Consider the following 22,354-nt stretch of genomic DNA (forward strand, 5'->3'; position numbering starts at 1 on the left):
AACTGTTCACAAATGTCCTTTATTAAAGCTGTCCCCCCACCTCCCAGCCCAAACAGGACCCAGTCCAGGATCACACATGTACATTTAATTGTCCTATCTCTTAAGCCTCCTTTAATCTGGAACTGTCTCCCCAGCAGTTTTTGTCTTTTGTGACGTTGACATTTGGAAGCAATGTCTTGTCTAATGTCCCACATTCTGGATCTGATTGTTTCCTCATGCCAAAGACTTTTCCACTGGCAAACTCCCGTGTGTACGTGCACATGCCCACAGTCACAGATATCTGAAGAAGCCTTAAACTCCAGACTCTCTTGAAAATAAAAAACAAAAGAAAACAAAAAACAGACCATGTGGCAGCTCGGGCCATGTTCCTATGTGGCCACAGACAGCAGGGCTGAGGCGAAGCTACACCCCTCACCCCTGCCCCCAAATCCCTACACTCTGTGTGATGTGACAGGGGCTGCCTCATTCATCACATGACTGGCATGGTCACGACCCAGCCCAGGCCCCCAGGTGACAGAGGGTCCGGGTCCATGTGTGCTAGAGGCTCTCACTTCTCTGGGGACCTGAGAATTCCTGAAGCTCCATCAAGCTCCATCACAGGCAGAAACAGGCCCCATCTCTGCCCAAGGAGGTAGGTCGACACCTCCCCCTCTCCAAGTGTGGGCTAAGGAAGGGTGCCTTGTCATTCAAAATACCCCAGAGGCCATCTGGGCACCTGTCTAACTGCTTTCAGAATAACTTAGATGCTTCGAGTTCCACTGCACAGAGCATGCTCGGAATGCTGGCGACTCACCTCAGGGGACCTGGCCAACTTCTAACCGCAGTGGTCACCCCGCCAAATGAGACAAAATAAACTCGGATAACATCCAGGACTCCACGTTACTAAAATACCCCTTCACTTGATCTTTATTCTTAGACTATTTAATGCCGTTTCAAACTCAAAACTGTAAACACAGCACTCAGTCTATGTCCAAAAACTCAATAACCACAAAACGAAACCAAACATCACCAGAATTAGAGGCAGCACTCCCTAAACCAGCTGTTCTCTACCTGGAGAACTGAATCCGGGGAGGGTCACACCCAGCGCTGTCTCAGAGAAGAGACATTTTTCTACTCATCTCTGCAGTGTCCTTGTAGGTTTATGGGGCTGCTTCGGCTTTAAAGAGTTCGTTAAACCCTAATGTGAATAACGCAATAAATATTTTCCAGGTTGTCGAAGACATGCAAGGGCTTGATTTAGCAAATGAGCATGTCCAAACTGCCTGTTGTCTTCAAAGACATTTTCCACTTGAATCCACCCAACCAAGGAGAATGTGAAGGACTCACTTTTTGGGAGGCCAGGTACTCCATGCCTCTGGCCAACTGGTAGGTGCAGGACACCAAGTCCTTGAAGGTCATCTGCTCCTCGGGAACACGGTTAATGTCATAGGAGTACTCCATCCCAGGCGGCCTCCGGGCTCGGAGGTATTCACGGAGGTTACCTTTCGAGGCATACTCAACTATGACGTAGAGGGGGCCTATTGACGGAGAAGACAAGCTTGCTAAGTCAGTGAACCCAGGATCTCCCCTCGGCCAGCTCAATAAAGCAGTTTTACTTATCACAACCTAGTAATTTATTTTTTTACTTATTTAAACATACAGAAAATCATACACAAAAATATAACACCTACATTCTAATCTCCTCAAAATGATAACCGACACCTGCTCAAGACAGTCTCAAAAGTCTTTAAGAAATAAAACAGAGACACGGTGAGCATCCTTCCCCTCTCACTCCCATTCTCTCACCTATGCCCTCTTAGAAAGCAATGGCTATCACAAATTTGCTCCTTCCAGTTCCTTTTAACTATTTTACCTATATATATGTATCAACAAACAATATATTATTTTTAATCACATAAATGAATAATAAAGATAAAGCTCTGCCTCATTCTTCCCCTACATATTATCCTTGTAGAAGCCAGTTAGGCTGATAAAAATAAATCTAGATCTGAGGCCTGCCCGGTGGATTGTGGTTAAGTTCGTGTGCTCCACTTTGGTGGCCCGGGGTTTGCAGATTTGGATCCCAGGCACGGACCTACACAGTGCTCATCAAGCCATGCTGTGGCAGCATCCCACATACAAAATAGAGGAAGATGGGCACAGATGTTAGCTCAGGGCCAATGCTCCTCACCAAAATAAATTAATAAATAAATCTAGATCATTCCTTTTATCAGCTACACATATTCTGTAATATAAATACAGCCCAGTTTATTGATTCAGCCCCTATACTCGTGGGCATTTACATTGCTTCCAGGTTTGGGCCATAACAGTGTGCAATGAACATTCCTGTGCATGTTTCCTTACCCACTTGTGCAATCAGTTCTCCATGGTATAGACAAGGGGTTGGCGAACTACAACCCGAGGGCCAAATTCCGCCCACTGCCTGTCTTTGTAATTAATTTTACGGGCACACGGCCAGCTCCGTTCACGTCTGTATTGTCTGTGGCTGCTTTCTCACTACAACAGCAGAGACGAGCAGTTGCCACAAAGACCGTAAGGCCCACAAAACTGAAAACATTCACAATCACCCTTTACAGAACAAGTCTCCCGACTCCTGGTACAGACCTAAAAGGGAAATTGCTGAGGCAGAAACATAGGCATTTTCAAGTTTATTAATTATCATCAAACTGATTAGCTACCCAATGAGAGAAGGCAGGGGTCTCTCTCCCCTAAGGAAGATGACGTATCCCTTCACACTACTTTCTCTTCCTGAAGCTATTCTTGGGAGCCCAGCCACTTGCTGCCCACAGCAGGACATGGCTCCCTCAATCCCCATTTTGTCAACCAAAACATAGGATCTTATTTTGAGAAATCCCTCTTAACACTTACAAAACAAAAACAGAAGGAGACTGCCTTTTCCAAACACCCTCCAGGTTATGACCTAACCAGCAGGACCCTATAGGCCCTCATCCAAAGTCGCCCAACGCCCACCTTGCCCCAGTCCCCTAGGTATGGTTACCAAGTCCCCTTTACGTTCATGGCCGGGAACACCCTCCCAAGGGGATTTTAAAGAGAACTTTAAACATGTACTCAAGGCGCCCTAGGAGCAAGATCCAAAATCCCACCGTTTCTAAAATGATACTAACATTGAGCTGCAGATTATTTGAATGAAAGCATTTCTTCCTCTTACTTACCATCCTGAGTACAGGCTCCGAGAAGATTTATGATATTTTTGTGTTTTCCAATCATTTTCATCATCTCCATCTCTGATACCAGATCAGAAAGGTCCTTCTCTGTGGCATCATCTATGAAGATTAGCTACATTAAAAATCAGTTCATTTCCTCTAACCTGTTGGTTGCCACTGCTAGTTGCTGAAAACTTAGTTGAAACAGCATGAAATTGAATTTTAGAACCAGAAAGGACTTTCCAAATCATCTCCCCCATTTTATTGGTGAGGGGGCAAAGGCCCAGATGGGGAATTACCTTGCTCCCTGTTAAACAGCTAATTTGGGGTCAACAGGGTGAAAAGTCAGGACTAGAACACAGGCTTCTGACGCTAAGGCCACTTCTTTTCCAGCAAACCTCACAAACGTGGGGGTGTTTGACTCTACTGGGAAATAATTCCATCCTCTGGCAGATCTAAGGTGCCTGAGAAAACCACATCAAACTTCACAGTGCCTGAAAGCAAGTCTGGGGACATCAGAGAGGAGGAGGAGGCTGGGGGCATCACATCACCACAGACTTCTCCAGAGCAAGTGTGCTAACGCCAGCCCTTGTAGCCCTTAGAGCATTCAGACTGGGCACCCTCTAACTGTGTACAAAAGTGTGTGTGCATGTGCATTTTGAGCAGGTGAAAGTCGGTGCCTTCTTTGGGCTTCTCAAAGTGGGCTGTGATTCTCATCCTAAAAAAATAAAAGTTTTATAAACTTCTGCTCTAAAATTTCAAGCAAGAATGGCTTAGGTTCTGCAAACATGGGCTTACAGTTAGCTGTGCCCCTCTTCAAGCTAATTCAAAATGGAAAAATCTGGACTTAGTAAAAAAATGAAATAAGGGCATGTATAGGAGCCATGTTGCAAAGAGCTTTTTAGCTTCACAAAAGGAAGAGCGATACAATTGACTGGAGCGGAAAATCCACACTGACGTGCTTGGAGGACTGAGCTCCTGCCGTGCGGGGAAAGGGGGCACGTGTGTGAGCACACTGCTCAGGGAGTTCTCCTCCAGGCTCGGGGCCACCCTCTGGCCGTAAAAAAGGACACTGCACAAGGGCTCTGGGCTAACGTCCGTCTCCGTCCTGAGAGGGAAGGCCAGCCTGGGCATAACCAGTGATAGAACGCCCAGAGCTCCCTTTCTGCGATAAACCCAGGTAACCCGGAGCTCATAACCCAAATCAGAAGTTCTGCCGAAAGAGACTCCAAGTTTGGGCCTTCCCCACACAGCCCAGCACACCTGCCACACAGGAGAGCACCCACGGCAGGCCCAGGCCATGCAGGACACAAGCCGGGAGGCTACCTCTGTTGGTGGAGCCGAGATGCACGGGGTGAGAGGGCACAGTCCTCCCTGGCGGCAGACTCCAAGGTGGGGAGCAGCTTAAAACACCCTACTTTTCCTTGGGGGCCATTCAGATCAATAGCTACAAAAAAATCACCATCTTTTTGACTATTTCCACCCGCGACTTCCTCTCGGGGACGAGAGGAAGTGTTAACTTCCACGAGTTCCATGAGAACTCGCGAAGTGTTAACTCCTGGAGTGCCCTCGATGTGTCAGGCACCCCACATCCCGAGAACAGACCTCTCTGCCTCAACACGTGGGAAAAACTCAGCTTGGGATGTCTTTCTGAGATCCCTACAACAGGATATATAATGTGACCGTTTCCTATAACTCTTCTCATAAAAGAATACTGCGAGAAAAAGAAGTTAATGGTTAAAAGCTCTTTAAGCTCCCTGGACACAGGCATGAAGCAGGTTAATGTAGAAATGTTCAGATTCCCACGAACGCCACTCGATGTTTATATCTTGGGGTAATTGTTTATATGTTCCAGAAGGTTCTGCCCCAGCACCAAGCCTGGTAGGTCCCTTTTAGCTGTCTCTCCTACACCAGTGTCATTTCTACTTTGTTCCTTTTGCAAATGAGAAGATGTGGCCTCTTCTCCCTATGCCGCCTTGTTCCCTCCAAAAATGCCAATTTTCCTTTATTTGTGAGTTAAGCTTTGGGTCCGGAATCCAATATACCAACACTTGTCTAAATTAATCAGTGATGTGCAACATGATACTTTCTAAGCACATACAAATATAGAGAAAACAAAGAATCACAGTCATCCCCAAGAAGTCGAAAAATAACATAGTCTAGAAGGCTTCCTAACAAAACCGGCTTTTCTTTTTTATAAGTGCACACAGCTCAAGATAAATAGTCTGTCCAAGATGCTGATTTATACTGAAAACTTCTCAACCCCCGGGTCAACTATGTGCTCTCTGACCCCCTGCCATGATAGAGTTCACATGCCACAAAAGGAACATTCTTGATAAGACTTTCCACCCTCCTCCCACCCCCACCTATCCCCCTCCCCACTCACCTTTCAACATCTTCACGGCCACAGTGACTGCTTCCTTGGGCTTCTCTTTGTCGATTCCCACTGCTTCAGCCATGACCACTTGCCCAAAGCAACCTTCCCCCAGAGGTTTGCCCAGCGTCAGCCTAAATGTGTAAACAGGGGATTAGTGCACAGCATCTGGTGAAGGGGTGTAGCGAGGGACATTCCAGAACCAAATATAAAAATCTTTCAGCGGCCTGCATAAGCATGGAGCATTTATCATATGGAACTAATGAGACGGGGTACACACGTGCTTGAGTATTTTCTTAGTGACGTCTTAGAGAATGTCAATTACTGGTGGAACAGCTATTAAATTTCACATTTGTATTCTCGATTTATTTTCTTTATGGACAGTATCCTTGCTAGTGAGGCGGTCGGCTTTCCTAAGTGCTAACAATGAGGAGCTTTTGATCTTGAGCCAATCGAATATTTGTAATTTAGAATGTCTCAAAGAAAACCTTAAAGCTGTTCTTATTTTTTGTCTCTGTTAAGAGATGTCTCTAAAATCAGTATTATTCAAATACCAATGGATTTTATGGTCACATTCCTGACCAAGTTACACGATATAAATTGTAAAGGCATTTCAAGGAATATCTAATTCTTGAGTAAAGGAAAAAGAAAATTCTAGAAATTGGGGGGAACTTTTTTGGATGTAACAGTTTATAAAGCCTTATAACTATCCAGAATTAATAATGAAGAAACTCCAAAGTGAACATAAACTAAATTTCTAAGCCCAGGAATTCTAAGTACATCATACGAATAGTCACATATCCTCCTTGGGCATTCCAGAAACCAACAGACTGGAGAAGTCTTTGGAATACTTATGAATGTGGTTTTTTCACTTAAGCATAATACAGCAAAGAACTGAGCTGCCATTAGTACACAGTATTTATGGCACGTACACAATGGTTTGCAAAAGCTAAGCAAAGATTGTGGTCAGCATATGCTATGCTGAGGTCATTTGCTTCTATCCAGAACTAAAATTAAATTTAATATCTTGGCAGAAAATAAACATTTGCATTGGAAAAATGGTTAATTTATGTCCTATTGCCCCGCTACTCCAAGCATAACAATCCTTTCTTTGTATAACTTCTGCCTCCGATCTAATAAACTGCTTCTAAATAGCCTTCATTCATTGGAAATCTGCTCCACCTACGTTTGTGCTAAAAACACTGTTTTGAAATGCTTAGCACTCAGATTTTCCGCACTCAGGGTACCCCCGGGTGGGAGCTAACAGTTCGGCACATACAGACTCCCACTGTTGACTGCTGACTGCGGGTGTCACAGGTGGCAAAAACTAGGGACTGAACCTGAGAGCCGCAGTTTCTTAAAATATGATCACAGCTCCCCAAGTCAGTCCTATATACATAGGAATGTGCACGTGAACCCACCTACTTGTATAACCAAACCAGGGAGCTGGGAGGGCTCATGAGAAACACCCCCTTTCTCTCTCTACATTCTACAGGTAAAGAAACCATTCTTTGTGTTTTCTCTGGCGCCTCCCCAGTAAATGTTCAGTAAACAAGTCCTGAAAGAATGAATGAATGAATGGTCTTTTTACTATACTATACAAATGAGCTGGAAATTACTTGCATTAACACTAAGAGAATGATATCTGTACAATTATTTGGCTCTAATTTACAGTGCACATTAATAGCTCTAAATTGGCTGTTGGGAAACAAAACTGGTTGGAGTCATGTGAATCAAGATTACAAGCGCTGTGTAAGCTACCTCTCCGTCCCAGTAGAGCTCGTCATATTCAGTCTCTGGAAGAGCTTATCTGTGTATTTCCAAATTTGAGTATAGTTCTTTCTATAGTAACTAAACACTTCTCCGACAATGTCAGGGAGATACTGCAGATGTCAAGACAAATAGGCTAGCTATACAAAAGCCAGTCAAGAGTTTATTCCAGTTGATTTGACGCAGATGTATAGTCAGTGACTTCCACCTTCCATTACTCTCAAGCTATTCGGACTCTAATTACTATAAGAGGTACCCCAGAAGCAGGCTGACGGCCCTTCAGCGACCACCATACTTCACTTCTAAAGGTGGGTCTGGGGGTTGGTCCCTGCCTAGAAGATGGAGGGCTGGTAGCCCAAGATCTGTCCCCCTGACTTCACCTAGGCACCACTATCTTGCTGAGGTTCACAGTTCAGGGCTCCCAAGTTACCAATACATGTAGGGAAACGGAAGGGAGGGAAACTCACATGAGCCAAGAATTGTGCTCGGTACTGAGAGGTCTGTACCTTCATTTTATAGTAATGAAGTTCAGAGCATCAGGTAACTCACACAAGGTTGCCCAGCCACTGGCTAGCAGAGGCAGAATTCAAATCCAGCCCGACAGAGCCCGAAGTACATGGACTTGAAGCCAGACCAAGAGAGAGCTCCTGACCGTGCCCTCACCAGAGCCCAGCTGGTCATGCTTTCACTGAACATCTGATTGGAACACCTCTATGTCACCCAATAAGGAAAATATTAAGGGCCACAGGAAATTCGATGTCAGGACCATATTTGAAGCTTTTTTGCCCAATATTACATTAATAAACATTAAAAAACAGCAACATTGAGTACAGATTATTAAGGTAATTTATATTCTACACCTAATTTCTCCAAAGAAATGAACTACAGAAGAGTCATGTTCTAGTGACCAGAAGCTGGAATGTCAGATCTGTTTTTTAAATGGGATAATTCCACTTTCATTCCATTTGACTGGGTTTGAATTGTCTAGAAAGTAAAAAAAAAATGCTGACAAGGTACCATCTTGTTTGGGGACCAGCTATGGCTTAGTAGCTCTGATTTAAAAGAACTACTAAAGAGAGAGAGAGAGACAATCAATTCTTTTCTTTTCCAGGAGTTGGTTATTTAGAAATACAATCTCACTCACTCCTACTGACATCATCAGAGCAAGATCTTTGCAGTTAAGGGTCATAAAAAGAAACTGTCAATCCAATATCCCTGTTTAGACCTAAGCCTCCACCCAGGGATGTGCCCAATAGAAGTACTCACTTATCTCTTGGAAACTCCCATTTTGGATCTTCCGGCAGTTCGTACTCAGAGACCCCTGCCAGCATGGGGGTATCTGCTGTTGAGGAGAGGCGTGTTGTTATCCTCACCAGCGGGGTGTTGGAGTTCATGGAGGAGCTGGACTCGGCAGAAACCTGGATACAAAATGCAAAGACACAGATGTAATCCTGGCCCCACCTGAGAAGACTGGAAGGCAGCCAGAGCCCAGCCAGAGGGTCAACTCTTACAAAGGAAGAAAAGTGGAGGCTTGTCAAACTCATGGATGTAGGACCAAATCCATTGGATTCCAACTCCTCTGTCTTCCCATCTATGCAGTACTAGATTTCATCTAAATTATATGTTCCTAAGACCAGATTTTCAAACAACATTTTTAGACAGTGCCTTATCAAAATGTAAATCTTTCTGTCTTAACTCCTCAAGACAGTCACTTGAGGACACAGAGATAGACCCCACAGGCTTCATTATCGTCTTTTTGCTCTATCTGTACCGGAGTCCCAAATAATCAATATCACCATAGACCAGCTCAGATCATGTATCAATTCTTTGCTTATGAAATTCCATAAAAACTTATGAACAATCAGCCCTTCAATATTTTTTCTGTCCTTTGAAATGTAAAGCAGGATATCCCAAGGAACCTGCTCTAGGATTTGAATGTGAGAGGCATCCCAGTAGCTCCAAGTGCCTTTATTCAAAGGAACCTGAGCCCCAGGCACCTGGGGCCATTCTCCGCTTCTCGCCAGTCCATCTGGGAACCGGTTGATGCCCAGGCCATTCGGTAAAAATCAACTGCCTCTCGTCAACTTTGGTTTCAGAAACTAGTGGATTGAACATGGGGGACAAAGAGTCAAACACATCTTTCTTCACAATCACAGGGGAAGTTCCTCTCCCACCCGGCAGCGTGCAAGGCTTCAGTGAGTTTTCTCGTTTCCCCTCTGTCTGCATCTGATAAAATGGTTATTTCTTAAATATAACGTCTTCTCTTTGCTGGTTTCTGTGAAGGAAAACGTGTGCAGAGCCCACTTGAAGGCCACTGCTGAGGAGTACTACACAGTCTTGGCCCAGCCATGGGCTGCTTCAACACCACCTTCTCCTAAATCATAAACAAGACTTTGGCCCAAGAGAGTTGGATTATGGGGTTAAACAGGACCCGTCCATGCAGCCCACCTGCCACCTCCGTTCTGTCCCCTGCATGACTCCCCAGGTCAACCATACTCCCCAGCAGTGCTTACAAACGCCTTTTAAATCAGGGAGGCAAAGACCAAGTGCAGGTGAACCAATTTAGCAGGGATGAACTTGCACAGGGTGGAGCTTGGACCATTCCCACAGGGAACCAAAGACCTACACTTCCCAGGGAACATCCTATTCAGAAAGCCTTGATTCTTTCCTTTGGAAACCCAGATTGCCCTTAATGCAGGTGGGAAACCCAAGAAGATGCCCAAGAACAGATTGAGGGGGGAAAAAAATCATTTTTTGAATAGGAAGTTGGGAAAAAATCAATTTAAGAATAGGAAGTTGGTTTCAGTTTTAAATAAGAAGGAGGCAACTTTTAACACAGAATTTCTACTATCTTTTAAAATGTACACGAGTACATTTCTGAGACTTCTGAGAGGTCTTTGGCGGGGGAGTTATTCCTAAATTTTATCATGCAGATAGTATGAGAAATGTTTATTCATTGTTAGCATCATAAACAAAAGCTTTTTCAAAAAGAAACTGAGGAATCGTTAATTTTGGAGCTGAGAGGTGTCATGGACAAACTAGGCTCCAAGAGGCTGAGGCCTCACACCAAAGTGTCTGGGCCGCAGAAGCAAATGGCAGAAGCAAGGAGGAAGAGAGAAGAAGGTAAATGTGTGAATACCTATGGAATTCACCTCTGCGCCCCACTAATGATACAGATGAGGCAGGGGCCCCACCTTGGCCAAACAGACAACAACTTCAAAGACCCCATCCATAGACTCCACATGGGGCCCAATTCACTGGTAATGCACTGACATTGGCCGCAGGAGCCCTCAGAAACCAGGATCTTTCAGAACATTATCAGGATCTCCACATTCCCCACTGACCACATAACCATCGTGAGCTCCATCCACAAGGAAGGGCTCAGAAAGATTCGGGAATGGGTTTGGCCAAAGATGCTTCCCAAAATCTTAATGTTCTGCATCAGGGCCACGTGCTATGGATGCAAAAGGAGGCTGGTGTTTTCAAAGACAAAAATCTAGAAGATGCTCCCACAAGAAGAGGCAAAAATCACCGCTCACTGTAGTGAGAACTTGTGCTTGAAGATCACAAGCAAGAAGATTCAGAAAACCAGTACAAGTTAGCCTCCCAGGGAGAAAATACAAACCCCAAGTGGCCAAGGTCCGGTAGATTTCACAGCCAGAATAGCCCCTGCAAGTCCAGCAGCATAGCCCATCTCCACTGGACTCGCAGGGCTTCCAGAAATCCATGATCAATGCATGGCGTGCTGTGACCAATGGAGAGGAGGAGGAACCAACGGGGGCACAGTTCTGGGTGAAGAGGTATGTCCCTCTTCCCTGCCTTGTTCTCACAAATCACCACTCTCATCAGGGAGCTGACAGAACATGATGTGGGAAGGCCGCCTTCTTTCCCATGGTGAGGTATGAGAACACAGGATTTAAAAAAAGTTTCAGGAAGGATATATAAGAGACAGCAGTGGCCACCTCGGGAGAGAGAGATTAGGGGTTGAGGGAGAGAGTAGAAAAAGTCTTATTTCAGAACTTTCTAAACCATTTGAATTTCATTATCATGTATATGTATCTCTTTTACATTTAGAAAATGTATTTTTTCTAACAATAAAAATATTTTTTAGGGGCCAGCCCGTTGACATAGTGGTTAATTCACGCACTCCACTTCAGCGGCCCAGGGTTTATGGGTTCAGATCCCAGGCACGGACCTACACACTGCTCATCAAGCCATGCTGTGGTGGCATCCCATATACAAAGTAGAGGAAGATGGGCACAGATGTTAAAATGACGAAATCCTTGCTTTCACCCCTTCCCTGAGCCACCAGGCTGAGTTTTGCAGTATCTCTGCATCATCCCATGCAGGTACCCCAGTGACTGCCCCCAGTCAAGCAGCCAACCCTAGTTGGTGCCCTTCCTCTGCTAATTGTTGATGATGTAGGCCTCCTCGTAGGGTGGCAGCATCCTGACCAACTGCATCAATGTGGGGCTGTGTGGTCCAACTGTCGGGTCCACATCCCAGTTCTGACTCTCGCTAACTGTGAGAGCTTCACGAAGACATCTAACCTTCCTAAACTCGAGTTAAAGGAGACAGGAACAGTTCCTACCCCACAAAAGTTACTGGGAGGCTGAACCCATAAAGTGTGTAGTGCTGAGCCTCGCACCTGCTAAGAACTCAGTTAATATCTGCTACCCACACCACAATCGTTTCTCTTAGCACCTTTTTAGAATCATTTGCAGCCCAGATCCAAGGAAGCTTATAATGGGCACCTTCTCTGGGGAACCCAGAGCATTTGGAGCCTAGGGCTGTTCTGTGTGTGAGATGCTGTCACAGTGCATGCAAAGGGATGAAAGTAAGCCTGCCGGGGTCAGGGACTGACTGCAGAACAGGATATGCTTTACTGTGTTTGGAAGGTGAGACCCTCTGCTCTCAGCCAGAATGGGCTGGGGCTCCAGCGAGCAGAAGAACAAACCCAAGAAATATAGGATCCTAGAGTCAGAAGGCAGTCCCAGGGCAGGAGGAAAGCTGGAGCGTAAAAACGTCCTCTTGACAAATATGGCTTACAAGCTGCTTAGGAACAGAACAACATTAGTCAGAAGTCAACCGTTCTGCAGCTGACCTAGGACCCAAAAGGAACCTTTGCCCACAAACCTGTGGCAGAAGTTCACATTCATACACGTCTTCCCCCAGAGTGTTTCAACAAGGTTTCAATGTGAAAGCTTTTAACATGGAAAACCTTCACAAACTTTGTTGCTGTGATTAACATAAAAAAAAATTGTGTTTACAAAAAGGATTACTTATGGAAATTTTGTTGAGATTAAGTGTAGAGGTTTAGAGTTAATGTACAGATCTGGAAAATACTTCTGTAAAAAACAGAAAAGGAAAAAAGGTAAGAAAACGCCAAAAGTATAAGAAACTACAAAAGTCAATTGCTCTGTCTATGGAGGTATATCTTAATTTTACCTCCATGCATTTTTACTATGCTTTTAAAATCCCCTCCGGGACTGTAAAATATGACTGGCTTTCTCTTCACTCCGCTTTACTCCCAGAGCTAACGTGTTTCCAGGGCTTGGCACGATCCCTCACAGGCGATTCCACCGTGAACACCAAGCTTCCTTCCCCCAGATCCCGCCCCTCCAGTAATTCCCACTGCCCACCTTTGAATCCTTTTACTAATTTACTATTAGATTATCACTTTTTTTCCCGCAGAAAATCATAATCTCCCCTATCATATATTCTTTTTCAATTCCAGGGTTTCCTTTTTTATCTAATTCAAAAATATTCCACTGACAGTGATGATTACATTATTTATAAACAATAAATGCTAACACTCTAATAAACTGTCTTCCACTCCCAAAGCCTGGTGGGCACTTTTTAGCGCGTATTTTCAGTCTCCAATTCAGCTTCCTCACTTTCCAGAATCTCTTTCCCATGCATCATAAATCAAGCTTTTGACTAAATGTGCTGTCTGTATATTTCCACAATACATATGGGAGATTAAGCATGGAGGTAGGTTTTTTCCTTTTCTTTTTAAAGGGCCACCAAGAAATGGTGTTATCTCTTTATACTAGATTAGACTGAACAACCAGGGGACCTCAGAAAAGCAGGCAGAAACAAAGATGTCACAGAGAGAGGGATGAATATTTGTGTTTATTCCTGAGGACTACAAACACCCGAGACCACAGCCAGCTAGAGAAACCCGCTGACTCCCAGGCTGTGGTTTCACGCTCCCAAACCAGAACATAAGGCTCCAGAGTTAATATACTTTTGCTCCAAGCCCTGCCCACCACTCCCCGATGGCCAAACAAAATGCTTTCACCACCTCAAACCAGGTGGCTGAGACAAAAGGTTCAAGGGGTTTCTGGGGTTGGATGTATTTTTTTCCCCTCCATAATGAAATTTAGGTAATTAGGCAAGGTAGTTTATCAGATACTCGCTTTTCTCCCTTACCAAGTCTCCACCTCCCCCCACATCCTCCCAGGACTCTAGGAGTAAACCTATGAGAGCAATGGCTCACCAGTCCCGGACGGGCTGGTTCTTCCTGGAAGATCGCATCAGGCAAAACGCAAGTCAGATCTTAGTCAAACTGTCCTGTCGTTTGGAGGCTGAGAGGAGAGGACGGCCAAACAGAGGCCGGGGAGGGAGGGACCCTCACACGAAAGGGCAGATTCCAGTTAAGCCAACCATGACCACTCTAATTACCCAAATGTTTTCTGGAACCAGTGAGGTTTCATTAGACCTCTTGATTGACCGAAATATGGAGAATGTTCCGAGATCACGCTGTTTAGCTGCTAGGTAGTAAATGAGCTTCTAGAAGTGGAACGTCCCTTCCCGGAATCTGGGGTGTTTAATAACCATTAATACATGGCCCCAAGAGCTGGCTCCTGAATCATACACACCTGCCTCCCCGATCTTCGCCCTGTTCATGACATCCCTGGGAACATGCCATTTGCCTCAAAGATGTTGTTATAAAACATGACCTTGATTGCCCTTGACTTTTCTCCGGTTTTCAATCTACCGGTATCAGCAACCAAGAGGGTGAAACTAAAGACTGAGAAAAAATAGCCTGCAGCCCCTTCTGAGATGCTGATGGTGGTGGGAGAGAGTAGGCGCTGCACGCACGTGTGCATCTCCCCACGCTAGCTGTTTATGGAGACAGCTAAATCTCCATCCTGCCCTATGGAAACTGCTAGCACCAGAAAAAGAACCTAACGTACTCACTTTCTGAAAAACCGATTCAACAAACCCAGCACCACAAGCCTCCTGAACGCCCCCCCGCCCCGCCCCCGCCCAACTGATTTGTGCAAAACACGGACAGTGGAGCCCCCTCTTTAACTCGTGCATGTGCAAAGGCTGCTTCACAATGACCACGCTGTCCACTGGCGGCCCTGGAGACCTGTGTGAGAGCTGACAAGCTCACAAAGACACTTGACTGACAAACACCCCAGGACCACAGCCAGCCAGAGAAACCCTCTGACTCTGGCTGGTCCCCCTTTAACACGGTGGATGTGAAAGGAGTAGGAGCAGGTAAGCAAGTGCCTGACAGAGTGGCCGAGCACCCAGCACTGAATGTGGGGTTACCCCTGTCAAGCGAAACAGGGAGAAGCCCCGTGTCACCCACCTTCCTTCACCAAAAAGTTGTTTCTCTTTTCTCAAGCATCATAGCGCACACAGAGTCTCAAAAATTCATGGTTACTGGGAAATGATCAAGATTTCTTCTTAGGTACTGGAGAAAAATATTTTTGTCTCGGAAAAAAACAACAAACTGAAATGTCTGTCTTACACCAGTAAGTCCAGTACGGATTAGTAAATGTCAAGAAGGAAAAACTCACAATGGGATTAAAAAAAAACAACTTCTCTTGTTCTAAAAGGAGAACAATGACTGAGTTGAGTAAAATGCTGTGTGTATGCAAGTCAGGGAGGGGGGAGGATAGGGCCAAGAAGATAAAATTCAGACTCCATCACGAAGACACCGAATGCTACCTGGGCACAGAGGAGGTTGGGCAAACACAGCGTGAAAAGTGGCCTCGTAAATGCCTGGGAACAACTCATCCTTAAGACATCTGATTACAGGCTCACCTGTCGCCAGGTAAAGGCATGCTTGGCATCCCTGTGGTATTTTCTCTGTCATCAACATATCTGCTGGCCTTTCTGGGACTTTTCATTCCAGCTACAGTCCAATAACTCCCTTTTTTCCAGATACCTGATAGGCATCTCCTCTAGCAAAGGGGCCGTGCTCACTGACGAAATGCTCTTTGTGAAATGAGCATTTGTGAAATGCGTCCCATTTTGACATATATGAAGAGCAGAGGTATATCGGCATTCCCCCAAAAAAATCAATCTCCCAGAGATTTATTTTTCAGGGGACTGGTATTTGCCCACTTTCTCTGCTTCCCTTATACTACTTGACCCTACTGAAACACAAGGCAATTACATTTCAAATGCAGGCCCCCAAAAACCCTGGAGCCACTGGCAAATGTGACAGGCCACGTCTTCCACGGAACCTGGGTTAGACCAAGTCCTCAGAAAATCATGATGAAGGGAGGAAGGAGGGAGGGAGAAAAACAGGAGGAAGAACCCTAATGTCCCCTTCAGTTACACAGGGCAGTAGAGGAAAAATTACCAACTTAGGTGGATGCGGACAATGAAGAAAAGCCAGTCAGCCAGAAAGAAACGAAAACATGATGACTAGGGTTGAGTCAAGGGGATTTTGAAGGCATCTGCCTCTTTCATATTAAATAAAAAAGAGCTTGCAACATTTGCAGAAAAAAAGAGGAGGAAATAATTATGGGACAACGGTCTAGCTACACCAAATTACAAGTTTCCCCTAGAAGGTAGCATTTTTCCCTATTAAAAAAAAAAATAGGGGCTGGCCTGGTGGCATAGTGGTTAAGTTCACGAGCTCCGCTTCATTGGCCCTGGGTTCACAGGTTCGGATCCCGGGCGTGGACCTACATACTGCTCATCAAGCCGTGCTGGGCCGGTGTCCCACATACAAAATGGAGGAAGACTGGCATAGATGTTAGCGCGGCAACAATCCTCCTCAAGCAAAAAGAGGAAGATTGGCAACGGATGTTAGCTCAGGGCCAATCTTCCTCCCTGAAAAAAAAAAAAATACTAATAATAGAGACGGGAACATCAGTCCCTTTTTCAACTCCCTGGGGCCAGGTTCTCAAGACAGTGCTATAAGAACGGCCCAGAGGGGGCCGGCCCAGCGGCGTAGTGGTTAAGTGCACGCGCTCTGCTGTTGGCGGCCCGGGTTCGGATCCCAGGCATGCACCGACGCACCGCTTGTCAGGCCATGCTGTGGCAGCGTCCCACATAAAGTGGAGGAAGATGGGCACGGACGTTAGCCCAGAGCCAGTCTTCCTCAGCAAAAAGAGGAGGATTGGCATGGATGTTAGCTCAGGGCTGATCTTCCTCACAAAAAAAAAAAAAAAAAACAAAGGAACGGCCCAGAGGCAACTGGTAAGGAGGGAGGGAGGGTGGGGGAGGGGTGGCTATACCATCTGAAGGTCACTGAAGGCATCATCTAGCCGTGCCAGGCAAGCGGCCCCATCACTGCTTTCCTGGCCCCAAGAATGACAGTGGTGTCATTTTAAGAACAACAGCATTCTTGGTGGCAGGAGTAACCCAATGGGCAGCTTTTTTCCCTCGCTCTTAACACAGTTCGGGGATTCACCTGTGCTTGACATACATTCCAAATGGTATCCTCAGGCCCCATGAAGAAAGACTTGCTTAAAACATGGCTTCAAAGAAGTCAGCAAGGACTCATTCAGCCCGGAGTTTGGAGCTGAGTTGAGAACAGCCAGATCCGTGCCAAAACTGCCACTAACCAACTGGTTCCTAATCCTCCCTAAGCCTTGTCCAGAAAATGTTATCGCCACCTGAAGTCCCAGGAGGGGCATGGCTGGGATTAACCCAGAGCTTCTCAAAGTACATTTCAGAATCACCTAAAGATTTGCTTAAAATGCAGATTCCTGGCCCCATTCAAGACCACCTGAACCAGAATCTCTAGGGCTGAGACTAAGAAATCCTCAATTTTAACAAGCACCCTGTAAATTCTACTAAAACGCACACTGCAATAGAGCTACTGAATTAGCCATTGTACCCGCTGTTTCAAAAAAACACCTTTATCAGAACCAACTTCCAAATACTTCTGTAAACACTTTGCATTCACATCTGCCTTCCCTTTCCATCTTCAGGAAAACAGAGGAAAGAGTCGAAGCATTTCCTGTCCTAGTCAGCTTTGCAGGGCTTTAGTTTAAGGCAGAGGATGGAACAGGGCTCCATATTCTATCATCTCTCCAAAGCAAAATTAAACCACATACAAGCAACAAGTTACCACCAAAGACCAAGCACAAGGTTAAAAACAACCTATTGCGTATTCAACATGAAAATCATCCTACCACCAAATCCACAGCCGCACTTGTGAACGACTAACAATAACATAATATACGCATACAATTCTATTTTAAGAATCAGAGAGGTGGAGCCAAAATTCAATTTAGAAAGACATCATGGGCCAGTTTAAATCAAGTAGTAATTCAGATTCACCTCTGGGACAAAGGTTTCTGACGTCCATTTAAAAAAACAAATTAAAGAGAACTAGAGTCCTTCCCTTTCCAAATAGTGGCATAAGCCTGTCTCAAAAAAAGCTAACATCACAGGTGACACAAGTGGCCTATGCTCGGCCCTGTGGCTTAGCGGTTAAGTGCGTGCGCTCTGCTACTGGTGGTCTGGGTTCGGATCCCAGGTGCGCACCGACGCACCGCTTGTCCAGCCATGCTGAGGCGGCATCCCACATACAGCAACTAGGAGGATGTGCAACTATGACATACAACTATCCACTGGGGCTTTGGGGAGAAAAAGAGGGGAAAAAAAAAAAAAAAAGGAAGAGGATTGGCAATACATGTTAGCTCAGGGCCGGTCTTCCTCAGCAAAAAAGAGGAGGATTGGCATGGATGTTAGTTCAGGGCTGATCTTCCTCACAAAAATAAATAAATAAATAAATAAAAAATAAATAAAAGTGGCCTATGCTTCGAAGAGACCACTGCACTTGAGTCTCAAACACACAAAGGCATCGCCTCCCTGTGTTATTTCCAGTCCTGCTGGTGAGCTCTCTGACCCTGACACCACTGTGCTTTCTTGCCCTTGGAACTTGATTCGGTTGCCCCCATTGACACATCAGGACTCGACTCTCCAAACTCCAAACATTAACTGCATGGTCACCAAGAGACACGTGGGACACTCACAGAAGGAATGGCATGGGAGCAGAGGAAAAGACCCAAGAGCTGGCTGGGGCACAGGGAGGAGTAAATTTCTTCAAACTCTTTATCTACTTTCTGTTACCTGTCTCCGCAAGGGGATGCGCTTGGTCAGCTTGTGCACAGCCGGCTGGCTGCTGAAGTCCGGCTTCTTGGTCGTGGTCTTCATTCGGCACAGGATGACCGTCACCACCATACAGGCGATTAAGAAGACCCCTATGCAGTAAATGGCTATCTCCAGGTAGTCTGGGGAAGCTGTAATCTCCTTTTCTCTTACGGGAGCTAGATTGCAGATCACAGGGAGGAACAGATAAGCAGGCCACAGAGTTAGGATACCGGACTGATCCATCCTGACATAATTAAAGGGATCAAAGGGACAGAACTATTCCCATGGATGGGCTTCCTGGTAACTCAATGCTGCAGAATGGCATGGTCCATGGCCCCGCCACACACCTCTCCCAGGTGCAGGTGAATAACCAAGGGCTCCTCGCTTTACCACCAGGGCCCAGGTGGTCACTATCTCTAGCCTCACTGGGCCTCTACAATCCAGCGATATATCAGATGCCACCAAGGTAAAAAGGGCAGGCTACGAGGCCACATTTTGCTAGACATTTGGGCAGAATAGGACAGTCAACCACACACACAACAAAAAGGCTGTCTTCCACGACGGCCTCTAAAAATTCTAAAATATGAACAATGCCCACTTTTGTTTCTGAAGGGACAGTGACAAGGCCTCCGGCTTATTTGAGTGGGCTCTTCCAAAGGAAGATGCGACAGGGTGATTCCCCAGATGAACATAGTTCCATACGATAGGAAATAAATATTCATCTAGTAGGCTGGCCCGAAAAAGTTTCAAATTCCTTAATATAGTCCAGCATATTATTCAACCAAACAAATTCATTTAATAGAAAGATTGAATTGCTTATAACAGAGAATCATAATGTCCATACTACAAAAAGTTTGTAATATTCTTTAATCAATAGCCATTTAAATTTTTGTGTATCTGGTTACACATCTGGTTACATTGATGTTACTACAACTTTTCTCTTAAAGAAAATATAGAAATGGTATTGCATGCGAGTATACATATAATTACTTAATTTAGCACGTTCTTATATCAACTTCCAATAATATCTGCTCCTTCTTTAGTCCTCAACGGTCAATTTACAGGCAGTGTATTTCCAAACAGTACTTTTCTCAAACTGCATTCTTAGTTAATGCACTAGTCATGTCAGGCAAATTGGTCAAGAAGTGCCAATTAGGCACTTCCTTCTAGAATGCAGTACTGTAAGTAAAAGCAAGCTCAATGTAAGAGGCATCTAATTGTTTCAAAGCAAATATTCAGAGCAGACTCACAACAAAAGGAAAAATGGATGCGATGGTATTATTTAAAGCTTATACATTTTAATCAGAAAAATACTTGCAAGATAGTCAAAACTCTCGGCAGCACAGCACATGATGAAATGATCGATTCATTCTTACTAGATATAAAGTAAGCATGCAGGTAGGCACTGTATTCTAAAAATAAGGAATTAATAACTGGAGTGGAACATCATGAACTAGCAAACCATCATCTATGCAGTTTCACAAAGGAAATGACCAAGAGGCAGAGGCATCACAATAGATAGTGATTATCAAGAAAGTTTGGGATAGAGATGTCAGTTAAAGATTCAGACAGTAGCAATATTTAGGCAACAGGGCTTCGCAGATGTTGATTTCTCAGAGGGCAGAAATAACATCAGGCCCAAGATGGCAGGAGCATGCTTTGTAGTAAAGCAAACTGAGAATCCCTTCTATCGCATCATGCAGCAAGCCACCGATTCCCAGGGAGGTAACACACTGCTTCTGTACAGCCTACATTTCGAGGTGCTTCTCCCCAGGCACCTCAACATACATCCATCTATTTACATCTCATTAAAAACAGAAAGCGGAACAAAAGTAATAAAAGTACATATGGGATTGTAGCAAAATGGAATTCGAAATGAGAAAAAATTACTTTGAATTTTCCAAAGTAATTTCAACTTCTTCCTTAAAAGAAATGGGGATGGGTGAATTTATACATTGACTCAATGACTCACTAAAAATATAAGATCCCTTTGGGTTTTAAGGGTGAAATTTCACATAAATGTGAGTGTGGGATCTCATTGTAAGTGAATTTCCAAGGCACCCTTCTTATCCCTGGGGGATAATTTTAAACATTTTTTAAAAATCTTTATGTAAGGATAAAAGGGGCCATTTCTGAGAACAGAAGCTGTGTTAATTTTATAGCAATCAACCAAGAAAAGGAAAAAAACCATGGAGAGAAAGAGCAGTATATACCTGGCAGAACTGTCAACCATGCAGAGTGAAAGGAGATCCCAATAGAATTACCCGCCAAGCACGTATATTCCCCAGCATCCTCAAAAGTTACATTCCGAATATAGAGAACCTCAATCTCTTTGTCCGTGGTATTAACACCGGCGGCCTAGAAAACAAGGGAAGCAAGAGAGAAGGCTAGACAACAAGGAATGATTGTGGAGGGGGCCATGGAACCATGAGGCGTCGCACCGGAGGCTCCAGCGGGTGCTGGCCACCAGAAGATTCCGATTGCAACCCATCCACAAAGCCCACAACCGAGACACTGAGCAACACTGAGCAGCTCACCTCCACAGGCCCGTCACCACACTGGCTTCACCACCTAGACAGGCATGCAATCAAACACATGGAAAAATCAACCCACAGGAATCCATTCTTTTGCCCTTTGCTTTGGATTTGAGGGTGGTTTTCCAAAAGGATAGCACCCAAGAGGCTACGTTGGGTTCTGGTTCTGTTGGCTGCAGAGTCCCTCCTTGAGAAAAGGAGGGTTCGGCCTAAACTGTTGTGTTGTAAAACACACACTGCAGATAAGCCCAAGTGGACACCTTGCACATCCTTCCAGCTCTGTGGGAACCAAGCAGGATGGAAGGTCATGTTGGTTACCAGGGTCTGGTTATCTTTACCCCTGCATAACCATCTTAACTTACATTGCATTGAAAGAAAATGGAAGAAAGCATGATCTTGGTAGCAAAGAAACTGACTCTTTTTTTCTTCTTTAATATAAGTATTTTTTTTTTTTTAAGATTTTATTTATTTATTTTTTTCCTCCCAAAGCCCCAGCAGATTGTTGTATGTCATAGCTGCACATCCTTCTAGTTGCTGTATGTGGGACGTGGCCTCAGCATGGCCGGAGAAGTGGTGCCTCAGTGTGCGCCCGGGATCCGAACCCAGGCCGCCAGCAGCGGAGCGCGCGCACTTAACCGCTAAGCCACGGGGCAGGCCCAATATAAGTATTTTGAATGTGAGTCATGACAAACTAAGAAAGTCAACCTGCTGCCTTCAATAGCATCCAGCAGTACATTCATTCAGTAAGATGGACAACCCCCAAATGTGGGCTAGCAAAGTCAAGGACAGTATTTACTATCAATCGACAACCAAGGAAATGATGCTTTGTTGGACAAATACTATCGTGCCAATATTTCTTTAAAAATTTGGGGCAGAAGGAGGTATGAATTCTGTTGATGCACAAATGCCACCCATTTACTAGGCATGCAAGTGTGTACTTAAAATGGTGTTTAAGTGTAGTAATGATGGGAAATGTGCAGCCCAAACAAGATAAACCAGAAGGAACAACTTAAAAACTGGATGGAGGTGGAAGGTAATCTTTAGAAGAAATTAGAGCAAGCACTTTGAACATTGTGGGCATTTTTCCATGGCTGCTGGCATCCTGCCAGCTGCATCACCCAAGAAAGATGATTACAAATATACCAAGGCCACAG

At 44.9% G+C, this 22,354-nt stretch overlaps 1 protein-coding gene across 18 annotated transcripts in view; it reads right to left on the bottom strand.

Moving 5' to 3' along the window:
* Window positions 1-22,354, bottom strand: part of FGFR2 (fibroblast growth factor receptor 2) — a 105,676-nt gene that overhangs the window by 17,014 nt on the left and 66,308 nt on the right. For 9 of the 18 annotated variants that reach the window (XM_087432721.1, XM_087432726.1, XM_087432723.1 and 6 more), the window contains 5 exons: window positions 18,646-18,842; window positions 8,575-8,726; window positions 5,551-5,672; window positions 3,174-3,284; window positions 1,327-1,517 (listed from right to left, as the gene is read on the bottom strand). In XM_087432721.1, coding sequence (XP_087288847.1) covers window positions 1,327-1,517; window positions 3,174-3,284; window positions 5,551-5,672; window positions 8,575-8,726; window positions 18,646-18,842 — 773 coding nt within the window. Of the gene's footprint in view, window positions 1-1,326; window positions 1,518-3,173; window positions 3,285-5,550; window positions 5,673-8,574; window positions 8,727-18,645; window positions 18,843-20,879; window positions 21,025-22,354 lie in introns of all 18 variants that reach the window. The other 9 variants (XM_087432716.1, XM_087432731.1, XM_087432728.1 and 6 more) reach the window with 3 other exon arrangements.

This window comes from Ceratotherium simum, chromosome 6, assembly GCF_057802395.1.
Source record: "Ceratotherium simum simum isolate JZ-2026a chromosome 6, ASM5780239v1, whole genome shotgun sequence".
Lineage (NCBI taxonomy): Eukaryota > Metazoa > Chordata > Mammalia > Perissodactyla > Rhinocerotidae > Ceratotherium > Ceratotherium simum.